General features: G+C 44.0%; 2 protein-coding genes across 9 annotated transcripts in view; one reads left to right on the plus strand and one right to left on the minus strand.

Moving 5' to 3' along the window:
- The window catches only part of MTERF1 (mitochondrial transcription termination factor 1), a 710,255-nt gene that overhangs the window by 190,648 nt on the left and 507,554 nt on the right, over positions 1–12,053 (minus strand). For all 8 annotated transcript variants that reach the window (XR_010842225.1, XR_010842224.1, XR_010842223.1 and 5 more), the window contains one exon: positions 1,188–1,293. The gene's annotated coding sequence lies outside the window, so the exon portion shown is untranslated. The remainder of the gene's footprint in view (positions 1–1,187; positions 1,294–12,053) is intronic.
- On the plus strand, positions 3,016–7,460 carry FZD1 (frizzled class receptor 1). Its single transcript, XM_059073922.2, has one exon. The coding sequence runs from the start codon at positions 3,470–3,472 to the stop codon at positions 5,402–5,404; it is 1,935 nt and encodes a 644-aa protein (XP_058929905.1). The 5' UTR covers positions 3,016–3,469; the 3' UTR covers positions 5,405–7,460.

Here is a 12,053-nt window from a genome sequence, read left to right on the forward strand (position 1 = left end):
TACCAAGCTTCGTCACCAAGAATGACCTTGAGAGAATGGAACACAAGACAGAGTAGTCTTTACACAAGAGGGGTGGCAGAAGAAACATGGCTTGGTAAAGTTTCTAAGCATGGGACGTTATCAGCAGAAGAAAGAGCATCAGGGTGAGAGGCTAGAGAAAAGGTGTCCCTGGCAGACTGTGGGCCAGGATGCTGGAGGATAAAATGAATAGTTATGAACTGTGAGTGCTCTAAGGACCTCAGAGACCACCTGTGCTTCCCCACCTCCTTTTCAATACCAAAATTTTTCATGAATTATTGTCAACACACACACACACACACACACACACACACACACACACACACTCATTCATATATGATACCTGTTGTACATTCATTATGATACCTGTTGAATTTTCTTTAAAAAAATAGGAATCCAGAAATGCTTTAAAACAAATATGAATTTTATGAATTTACTACATCCATGAATATTTGAAAAATGATAATATATATCTGAAACAAACAGATGTCATTTCGTTTCAACAGGTAAAGATATGACTGCACAATCTTTAGAGACACCAATATGCATGGTGATGAAATTCAGTGACCTTTTAGTATGTAGGACAAGTGACACTCACTTAAAGTAGTGACCTTTACATGTAGACTAATGTTTAAGCTTCCCAATGACATTGTGCCCCAGCTTCCCTCTTTCCCAGTCATCCTGAAGCCACCTGCTGAACCACTGCAAAGCTCTGAAAAACTCTGGGGCTCTTAAGAGAGTATCTGCGAATATTGATAAACTGAACTTTTTTTAGTGGGTACATTATCCAGCTGGAATTGTCTTTTAAAATCCATCCGATGAATTATGTGAGAATGAAGAATTTTACTTCCAGTTGAATTTCCTGTTTCATGATTTAAATGATTTATGAATGAGGGTTCTATGTTCAGTCATAGTGGACTTAGGCAGCTTGGGGGTCTGATTCATTCTCAGGAATTAGATGATCAATTCAATTTTGTAGATCTGATAACCAGATTGATTAGACAGTAAATGATCAGGCCCAATATGAAATACCATTTGGTATCCACTAATATGACAATTTCAAGATAGAATTGACCTCAAAATGATTAATATAGTGCTCAGTGTAGAAAAGGATACAACAGTTATTCTCTAGAGCAACGGTCCTTAAACTTTGAGTGCATCAGACTCACCTGGATGTCTGACTCAGTACGTATGGATGGGGCTGGAGAATCTGCATTTCTAACAAGTTCCCAGGTGCTGCTGCTGGTCAGAGATCACAGTTTGAGGAGCATCGCTCTTTAAAAAAAGACCAAAAAAGCTGCATTTTAGTTGAGTTTAACATATCAAACAGATATAAATTATAACAATATTGTTCAGCCACCCCCTGCTTATGTGGGAAAAAGTGACCCTCAACAGCACCCTGTTGTCTATATAATTTAACCCAGACTTTTTAGCATGGATTAAAATTTTTCTCCTGCCTTCCTCATAATATCTCAGCCACACCCACCCCCCTCCCCCTGAAGCAATTTAAGCACTTCAGGTGTCTTTTGCACCTTCCACCACTTCTCCGCCAGAACCCTCCCTACCCATTTCCACTGGCTGGCTGCTTTCCCGTGCTCCTCTAGCTTTGGGATGGGCATCAAGAGAACTGATCTACATCTCTGTGCCCCACTGCACTATGCCTTCCTGTAAGGCCAGCCCATGTTTTGCTCATCTTTGTATTCTACTACCTAACAGTGCTTATAGCATAATATGAGCTTGGTAAGTATTTATTAAACGAATGGATACACGAAAGATAGAAAATAACTGTAGAAAAGTATCCCAAGAGAGAGTCTAATCATAGGCCAACCAATCCTAGGTAGAATTAATAATACAGTGGCATTTTATTGATAAAACGGAGTCACGTAGTCAAAGCATCACTTTAAAAAATCTTACACGAAAACAACAAGAATGTAAGTCGGCTGAGATGAATTGTGTTGTTTTGTTTGTTTTGTGAACCGGCATCCGCAGTTCTGCGTCTGAGTGGAAGCCCACTCTGCAGCCCGGCCTGTGGCACCTAGCTGGCCCGGGTCGGACCCTCCCAGGATTTCCCACAGATCCGTGGGCGTCTCCGGGCTTTGGAAGCCTCCCAGGAACTCCCCCAGGGCCCAGGCTGCCCCCGGGCGCAGTCCCGGCCCCGAACCACCTCTGGGGTCTCAGGCAGCGCGGGCTCCCTCTGCTCCCTCAGAGAGGTCGTCGGGTTCTCAAGTTTTTCTCTCTAAATACGTAATGGGCAGTTTCTCTTTGCTTCTGTTTCTGGATTGATAAAGAGGAGAAAAAGGAGTTCGACCACAGAAAAGATAATAATAGCGGGCTGTATATCTGACTTTACTTTTTAAATTCCATCAAAGTTTGTGTTTGGTTGTTGTTTTCCTTCCTTTGATAGCGATCCCGTGAACTTCTCCTTGGGGGAAATGGCGCGTCCAAAGCCCGCCAAGCCCAGCCTGAGAGCTCTAGGATTTGAGAGTAATATTTAAAACAAAACCTCGACAGATATAAACTCAAAGGAAGCCGTGCGTTCCTTAAGTCAAAGGTATCTGTTCTGATCGAAGCACTTGGTTTGCTGTTTGTAACCAGCGTTAAGAGCAGAATTTTTAAACACAAAAAAATGGATAAAAGAAAAGCTAAATCGCGCGGTCTGCCGACTCCTATTCATTATCTCCAGCAGCATATGGGACCATTCTCCTACTTGTCCTCGCCCTTTCTTCCGCAGAAGCAAAAGCAACCAAGCCTGTCCCGCTTCACAGCAAACCCACTCTTTGTGCCGAGAGGTGCCTCTGCACCACTACTACTTCCTCCCTCTCCCGCCTCCTCCTACTCCCGCCCGCCTCAGACTTTCGCTCTGGGAACACCGCGGCTGGCGCCCTTTGCGCCGGCAAGTCAGTACAGCGATTGGGCGACGGTCCCTGAGCCTCCAGTTTCGCGTCTGTTTCAAGGCTCCTCCCTCCCGGTGAAAGACAGACTGCGGGGCGCCTGGAAACCGGTCCGAGGGCGCGCGAGGGAGAGGAGAGCTAGCGAGTTGAGGGATTGACACAAATGGTCAGGCGGCGGCGGAGGAGGAGGAGGCGGAGGCGCAGGGGGGAGCCGAGGCTGCTGGGCTGCCGAGAGTTGCGCGCTCTACCCGGCCGCCGCCACTAGCGCGGCGCCGCCAGCCGGGAGCCAGCTAACCGAGGGCCAGGAAGGCGGGACGCGACCCCGGCGCGCCCGAGCCACCCGGGCTCTCCCCGCAGCCCGCGCTTCATGAATCGCAAGTTTCCGCGGCGGCGGCGGCTGCGGGACGCGGAGCGGGAGCCGGTGGAGCGGGCCGAGCACTGCTCGGGCTCGACGGAGGGCACCGGCGGGGAGGAGATCGCCCCGGCCGCAGGGGGAGCAGCCGCCGGCCGCGCCACAGCCAGCCCCAGCCTAGAGGCGCCAAGAAAGGAGCCGAGAAAGTATGGCTGAGGAGGAGGCGCCTAAGAAGTCCCGGGCCGCCGCCGGCAGCGGCACAAGCTGGGAACTTTGTGCCGGGGCGCTCCGCACTGGACCGGTGGCGGAGGGGAACGGGGACGCGGGCAGCCGCCGCCGTCCCCCCCCAGTTGACTCCGGGCGCTTGGCGCGCGGGCTGCTACTACTGCTTTGGCTGCTGGAGGCTCCGCTGCTGCTGGGGGTCCGGGCGCAGGCGGCCGGCCAGGGGCCCGGGCCGGGGCAGCAGCCCCCGCCGCCTCAACAGCAGCAGAGCGGGCAGCAGTACAACGGCGAGCGGGGCATCTCCATACCGGACCACGGCTACTGCCAGCCCATCTCCATCCCGCTGTGCACGGACATCGCGTACAACCAGACCATCATGCCCAACCTGCTGGGCCACACGAACCAGGAGGATGCGGGCCTCGAGGTGCACCAGTTCTACCCGCTAGTGAAGGTGCAGTGCTCCGCGGAGCTCAAGTTCTTCCTGTGCTCCATGTACGCGCCCGTGTGCACCGTGCTGGAGCAGGCTCTGCCGCCTTGCCGCTCCCTGTGCGAGCGTGCGCGCCAGGGCTGTGAGGCGCTCATGAACAAGTTCGGCTTCCAGTGGCCTGACACGCTCAAGTGCGAGAAGTTCCCGGTGCACGGCGCTGGCGAGCTGTGCGTGGGCCAGAACACGTCGGACAAGGGCACCCCGACGCCCTCGCTGCTGCCTGAGTTCTGGACCAGCAACCCACAGCACGGCGGCGGAGGGTACCGGGGGGGCGGCTTCGCGGGGGGCGCCGGCGCGTCGGAACGAGGCAAGTTCTCGTGCCCGCGCGCCCTCAAGGTGCCCTCCTACCTCAACTATCACTTCCTGGGGGAGAAGGACTGCGGCGCGCCCTGCGAGCCGACCAAGGTGTACGGGCTTATGTATTTTGGGCCGGAGGAGCTGCGCTTCTCGCGCACCTGGATCGGCATCTGGTCAGTGCTGTGCTGCGCCTCCACGCTCTTCACGGTGCTCACGTACCTGGTGGACATGCGGCGCTTCAGCTACCCGGAGCGGCCCATCATCTTCCTGTCGGGCTGCTACACGGCAGTGGCCGTGGCCTACATCGCCGGCTTCCTGCTGGAGGACCGGGTGGTGTGTAACGACAAATTCGCGGAGGACGGGGCGCGCACAGTGGCGCAGGGCACCAAGAAGGAGGGCTGCACCATCCTCTTCATGATGCTCTACTTCTTCAGCATGGCCAGCTCCATCTGGTGGGTGATCCTGTCGCTCACCTGGTTCCTGGCGGCCGGCATGAAGTGGGGCCACGAGGCCATCGAGGCCAACTCGCAGTACTTCCACCTGGCCGCCTGGGCCGTGCCGGCCATCAAGACCATCACCATCCTGGCGCTGGGCCAGGTGGACGGCGATGTGCTGAGCGGGGTGTGCTTCGTGGGGCTCAACAATGTGGACGCACTGCGCGGCTTCGTGCTGGCGCCGCTCTTCGTGTACCTGTTCATCGGCACGTCCTTCCTACTGGCCGGCTTCGTGTCCCTCTTCCGCATTCGCACTATCATGAAGCACGACGGCACCAAGACCGAGAAGCTGGAGAAGCTCATGGTGCGCATCGGCGTCTTCAGCGTGCTCTATACCGTGCCAGCCACTATCGTCATTGCCTGCTACTTCTACGAGCAGGCCTTCCGGGACCAGTGGGAGCGCAGCTGGGTGGCCCAGAGCTGCAAGAGCTATGCTATCCCCTGCCCCCACCTCCAGGCGGGCGGCGCCCCGCCGCACCCGCCCATGAGCCCTGACTTCACAGTCTTCATGATCAAGTATCTTATGACGCTGATCGTGGGCATCACGTCAGGCTTCTGGATCTGGTCCGGCAAGACCCTCAACTCCTGGAGGAAGTTCTACACTAGGCTCACCAATAGCAAACAGGGGGAGACCACCGTCTGAGACCGGGGACTCAGCCCATTCCCAGCCCTCGGCCTGGTTCCAGCCACCCCAAAAAGCTGGCCCTATGGAATCCTTGCCAAGTCTGGCTACTCGAGGCTTTCTCACTAGCCATTCACTTTCACGGGCTCCTTTTAACAACAAGGCTCCTGCAAAGGCTTCTGTCCCTGGGGGCAAAGGGACTCGAGGGCCCAACTGCCAGAGGGGGGATGGACAGACCTCTTTTGCTCTGGTATACCGGGACTGTACGCTTTTACGATTGTAAATAGCCTGTGTAAGATTTTTGTAAGTATATTTGTATTTAAATGACGACCGTTCACGGGTTTTTCTTTTACTTTCCTTTTTTTGGGGGGGGAGTTAAATTGTAATTATTTAGGGTGGTTTAACCATTTGAGACTTTTTCTTCTTGCCCTTTGCAGAGAGAAAACCAGAGCTCACTGCTCGTTGCTTCTGTTGGTGCTGGCGTGCCCCTCCCTGACGCGGGGTGGGGAGCGCTTGGGTTTGCACCGCCCGGATCACTTTCCTGCTCCTCTGTCTGCTCCCTCCCTCCCCGTCCTTGCTGGGGTCTGGGCTGTTAAGGTACAGAACTCCACAAAGCTTTCAAGTCCGAGAGTGGAACCCCTCCCATCCCAAGTCAGCCCTTGTCCGGGGCCAGATTGCAAAGGCCTGTCCCTTAGACTATCCGAAGCTGAAATTTTCACTGTCCAGAACCTTACCCCTAGCTTCGAGGAGGCCCACGGATGTGGGCACTGGCAGCTGCAGCCTCCCTTGCTCTGGCCTCAGACGCCCAGACACTCCTTTCTTCCACCTAAGTTGGTTAGAGGGTGAGTGGAATAACCAATGCCAAACTTTTTTTAAGTCTAATTTTTGGTGGATGAGCTCATTTCATTCTCCAGCGTCTAAAACCTGGTATGGGTTCGCCCAGCGTCATGGAAAGATGTGGTTACTGAGATTTGGGAAGAGGCATGAATCTTTGTGTGGGTTGGGAGAGACTGAAGGATGGGAGTTATAAAATGTTAATTCTAATTGCATACGGATGCCTGGCAACCTGCCTCTAGGATTGAGACAGCCTGCATAAAGATTTACCGTTCTGTAAAATGGAAATGTTAGGTCACCTGGAAAGCTTTGTTAAGGAGCTTATCTTTCAGGACAGCAAAACGGTAAACTGAATATGAAAACTTGAAGGAGATTTCAGTGTAATGGACGTCCTCAAAATGAAGTGCTACTTTCTTATTTTCAATCAAATAATAATTAGACATATATCAGAAACTTTAAAATGTAAAACTTGTACACTTTCAACATATTATTACGATTATTATTCAACAACACATTCTGAGAAAGAAACAATCCACATCACTAATAATAACCTGGTAAGATTCCAGGAAGTAAAGGAGGTGGAATAATTGATGGGATTAGCTCCTGAAATAAACAAAATATGGGCATGCATGCTAAAGGGAGAATGTGTGCAGGTCTACTGCACTAAATCCTGTGTGCTCCTTTTTAGATTTACAGAAATGTGTCAAATGTAAATCTTTCAAAGCCATTTAAAAATATTCACTTTAGTTCTCTCTGAAAAAGAGGAGAAAAGCAGTCCTCCTGATTGTATTGTTTTAAACTTTAAGAGTTTATCAAAATGCCGGTACTTAGGACCTAAATCTATCTATGTCTGTCATACCCTAAAATGACAATGGTCTTTGAATTTGGTATGCATTTATTCTGTTCATTATCACAAAATCATCTATATTTATAGAGGAATAGAAGTTTATATATATAATACCATATTTTTAATTTCACAAATAAAAAAATCAAAGTTTTGTACAAAATTATATGGTTTTTGTGCCTGAAAATAATAGAGCTGGAACTGTATGCACTATGAACTACCTTTACATTTTATAGTGTCTGTAGCCAATCCCACAATTTCAACGAAAACGTCTATCTTTAAACCTTCAGACCAGTCCTTCCAAAGAATTAACCGACTTGCATTGTAGTGATGATTGATGTTGTGAAGTCCCTAGAAAAGATCTGCTTTCATGACAGTAACAATATAAAATAGAAGTTTGCAAATTATTTCTTTACTCAAAGAAGATTATTAAAAAGAGAAGTCTAATTTTATTACAGCTTTTTTTTCTTTTAAAGGGTAAATTTACGTAACTTTCTATTATATGGAGATTTATTTTTAAATCATCAACCATCATCTTTGTCACGATTTTTATGAAGTATTATCTTATACTTTCCACAATCTTGGATATTCCAAAACCATAAATAGGCAGTCAATAAATGGTTAACTGACTGTGTGTTTATAAGCATTTTAAGCAGCAGTTGGATATATCTGTTTTGTTGTTTGCTTCTGAAGATCCATTTTTATATTGTTCAAGGAACATTCCCTAGAGGAATTATCTAGTTGGTCTACTCTTAGTTAGAATTAATTTAAGTGTATAATATGTAGAGTGTATATATACATATATCTATATCTCTCTATAAAATATACACATAAGTATACACACACTAATTTTTATAAAATATACAAAGTTACCTTATATATTTTACAATATGGAAATAAGGTTATGAGAAAAGGAGAATGCCAGATGGAAAACCTCAAATACCTTTGGAAAACAAGTCTCTTATTCCTTTATACACTAAAAATATCTATATTAAATTTTCCCATGAAAACATTTTGTGATAAAATGACAAGGGGCTAAAATGAAGACCTTTAATACAATAGAGTTACTTTCATGGTTATAAGGCAGTTGTCTTATAAGTCATCATTATTTATTTTAAGGCAAATGAAAAACTTAAATCTAATTGAAAACAGAGCGTTCAATTTTAATTTGCAAGGTGCAACTTTATGTTCTTTTTTTCTTTGTTACATTAATCTAATATAGTAGATATTGGAGAAGGTTTTATTGTGTAGGCACACAAAAAATAGTAATTCTTAGGCTAAATTAAAACAGGTCTTCTCACTAGATTATTCAACAGATAGTTTCTGGAAAAAAAATTTTAAGATTATTAGTCTCTATTCAAAGAATAAATACAAAGCATTCTTATTGTGGGTGTCCTTAAAGTGATGTAACTATAAAATTTGATGCAGACAGGTTTTATAATGCTGGATTTAAGTAATTTGAAAAGACATATTTAAACCACCAGCAGGCTTTGTTTTTACAAAACAACTTATTTTAAATTGTGTAGCATATAGAAAGCCAGTGTATTCTTTTGTTTCTTTCAACAGTGATGGCAAAATAAGACTTGCCTGAAAAACCATAAAGCTACTGGGAATATGGTCCCATTAATATGCTGTTTCCATGACAAACCCTATTTTCAGATTATTTGGTTTGCCTATTTTATTTTTTTAAACCAGCTATCAATTGGAGTCAATTTTCCCCCTTACTGTGTGTGTGCTTGGTTCAGCTTTTGTAGTAAATATATACATAGTATGAAAGCTTTCTGATGCTCTTTTTTTTTTTTTTTTTTTTTTTAAAAAGCCATTTTTTACTTAAACTTTCTGCGGGGGCAGAAAGTCATATTTTTAATCTAAAAGACAGTTAGTGTCAAACATATGCAAAACAGCTGGACCATATTTTTTAGTTTGTCTGAGGCAGTCACTTGTTAGCCTGAGTTAACTGTCTTGGTTCTTTTGTCTCCACGGAGCACTGAAGCCTTCCGCTGTAGTTGCATCATTCCCAAACTACAGCATTGAACTAAGAAAGGAGAACACAGTGAAGAGTTGATGGCCAATTAAAAAAAATTGCCTAAACCACAAACCATTTCAGGACTTGGGTGGCTTCAGATCACTTTCCCTGGTATCATGTTTCGATCTTAGTACATATTTATTTTTTTTAAAGATGCCATATTTTCAGCGTGTGTGTTTGTGTTCAACTTCAGCTACTCTTGCTTTTATTGCTTTATAATCCATCTTTTGGCCATAAACCAGATTTTACGTTATGTACATTCAATTAATTGAAACCAGTGTTATGACACTGGACGTCTCTGATACATTTCTGATTATAATGTTCTGTGTAACTGGGGCCTGAGAGATAATCAAAATGTGACCATTACATACGTCTTGAGGTTGACACTAGTAATATTGTCATTAAATACTTCACGGAATATACTAACATCAAAGTCTTGCAGGATTAACCTGTAGGCGCCAAACTAAGATGTGGACTACATATAACAGTTCTCCAGTTACATTACTAAAAAGGAACTGCGATACCACCTTAAATTCAAGACTTTTAAGACCCTTACATTTGAAATGGGGTCTTACAAGGGAAGTGCCAAACAAGGGAAAATTAATTTTGGTGACTCCTAAGATTTATATCTATATTTTTGAACTGTTGGCAGATTCCAATAGTCCCTTGAATTTGAGAAACATTACTTGAGCTTCATGACCCAGAATTCCCTAAAACTTTTGGGACATAAATATTTCTATTCACTTCGGTCATACCTTTGACAATGGATGTGTTAAACCATAACCATAGTGACAAAATAGCTTATTTGTAACCTGGTGATATAAAGACAGACTCTAATTTTCTTAAATTTTATCATGATCTGTGATGACAAGTGTCTCTACTCCATTACAGAATCAAGTCCCTGTTTAAATATAATAACACTTACATTGGGGATTTTTGTTTATAAGTTGGTTTGGGACCCTAATAACTGATCAAGTAAAAGGATTTATCACAAATCTTTCTCATGTAATGGACAGGATCAAGTATAATCTATAAGTACATCCTATATAAATGTTCTGAAGGTTATCATCAGTTTTATAAGTCAAGCAGATTCTTAAAATTGTTCGAAAAAATAAAATAACATTTTCCAATAGCAACTTCTCTAAATAAATCCTTTTAAGACAGTGATATTCTAAAGGTATATTTTTGAGTGATAAAATTAAAATAATGCTGCATTTTCTAAAGGAATCATTAATACACTAGTTGAATGGCATATTTGTATGATTAATTCTAAAAGCAAAGTATTAGAATAACATTGATTTGCACATTTTATACACGCATGCTATTTTATTTTAATGAAATTGACTTGCTGGAAGACAATAACTTTTAGGTTTTAACATTTGTAGTATGCATATTTCATATAGAGACAATCTCAAGAAATTTTATTCACAATATAGACTTTCAAAACATGTTCTCAGGACTAGAGTGATTAACATGAAAAGGAAACACTATTGCTGCTTTGAGATAGCTCTCTGTGGCCTGGATTTCTTTTCTTTCTTTTTTAAAAACCGAGTATCCTCTAATTTGTGGATATCTCCATGTTTCAGATCTCAAGACCTGTTTGAATTAAATTTGCAGGGGAATAACTGTAGGATCCCCCCATAGACAAAGTGTGGCCTTTATTTCCTTTCAAGTTGGCAGCGTGTCCTTGCTTAAAGGAAGCACTCAGAAAAAGATTGTTCTTTTGCCCTTGGAAATGCTTGTCTTCACAAACGCAGCAGCAAATACCTGGAAGTCATACAGGCTACTTAAATGTATATTCCAAATGCCAAGTGCTACTTGATTGTTACAAAACAGAATTTTTTTTTCCTTTAAACGTAGATTTAGAGACTATTCTTGACCTTATCTTTCCAACTCTTGGAAAACACTTTCTGAAAGTTAACTTCAATAAATATTCTGTCAAAAACTCATAACTCAAACAGGGTAACCCACTGTTTAGGTTTGTCCAGGACTGAGGAGTTCCTTGGGATGGGGGATTTTCAGTGGTTAAAACCAGGAAAGTCCTGGGCAAACTGGGAAGATGGATCACCCTATTCCATGGATTAAACTGAGCTTCCAAGATAGAGTAAAAACTTCTGTAGTGGTCACTGGTCCAGCACTAAAAATATTCCACTGTACTTTTAGCCTCGTTCATTACCAGATGAAAAGCCAGTGAACACAGCCCTTTGTAACTGATCTTGACAGTGAGTACCAATCACCAGAAGCTGAGTACAACATGAAGGTATAATGGAATAAATCACATTGATATCTTGGCCGTTCTGTCTTCTGCCTCCTGAAGAAATGGGGCATAGATACAGGGACCTAAGTGGCCACTGAGCCCTGTTCTTGCTGCTTATGAAACCAGGTCAAGTAGCTATTTTTATGGAAGACTCTCAGAAGTATTCCTTTGGAATAAAATGTGTTTGTTTTTTTAATTGATGTTAAGGTTTATAAGATTGTAAGGAACTGTTAGGTTTTTGCCTATGTTTAGATCTCTTTTATTTCTCTGTCAGAACAGTCCACTGTAATGAGATTACAAACTCAAGCAGAGTTTATCCCTAATGGCTATACATCAGCACTTAATTGTCATACTTTTTCTCAGAGGTAAGTAGGTTTACCACGCGTGTTTTCCCCAAAATGAAAAGTTGTATCTACAGGAAGGAAAAAGAAGTAAATAAACTTAAAATTCTACAGTGATTATTGGGAGTTGTAGGATGTAGGGTGTGGACCAGGCAATCCATGGCATTCACATTTCTGTTTGCATGAAACTCTTCGATTAGAATTGGTCCACCCCTTTTTATTTTTTTTTTTAAAAAAGATTAACCAATTTTATTGTAAAAAAGTAAACTTCCATTTACAAATTCCAAGCACTTATCAAATGTTACTATTTGAGGTATAGCAGAAGCCAGTTAGTTAAAGATACAGATTCTGGACTCAGTCTCAGACTT

This window comes from Kogia breviceps, chromosome 9 (genome assembly GCF_026419965.1).
Source record: "Kogia breviceps isolate mKogBre1 chromosome 9, mKogBre1 haplotype 1, whole genome shotgun sequence".
In the NCBI taxonomy this organism is placed as follows: Eukaryota; Metazoa; Chordata; class Mammalia; order Artiodactyla; family Physeteridae; genus Kogia; species Kogia breviceps.

Excerpts from the sequence above, each read along its gene's own strand:
- FZD1 (XM_059073922.2), top strand. The coding sequence starts at position 3,470 with ATGGCTGAGGAGGAGGCGCCTAAGAAGTCCCGGGCCGCCGCCGGCAGC.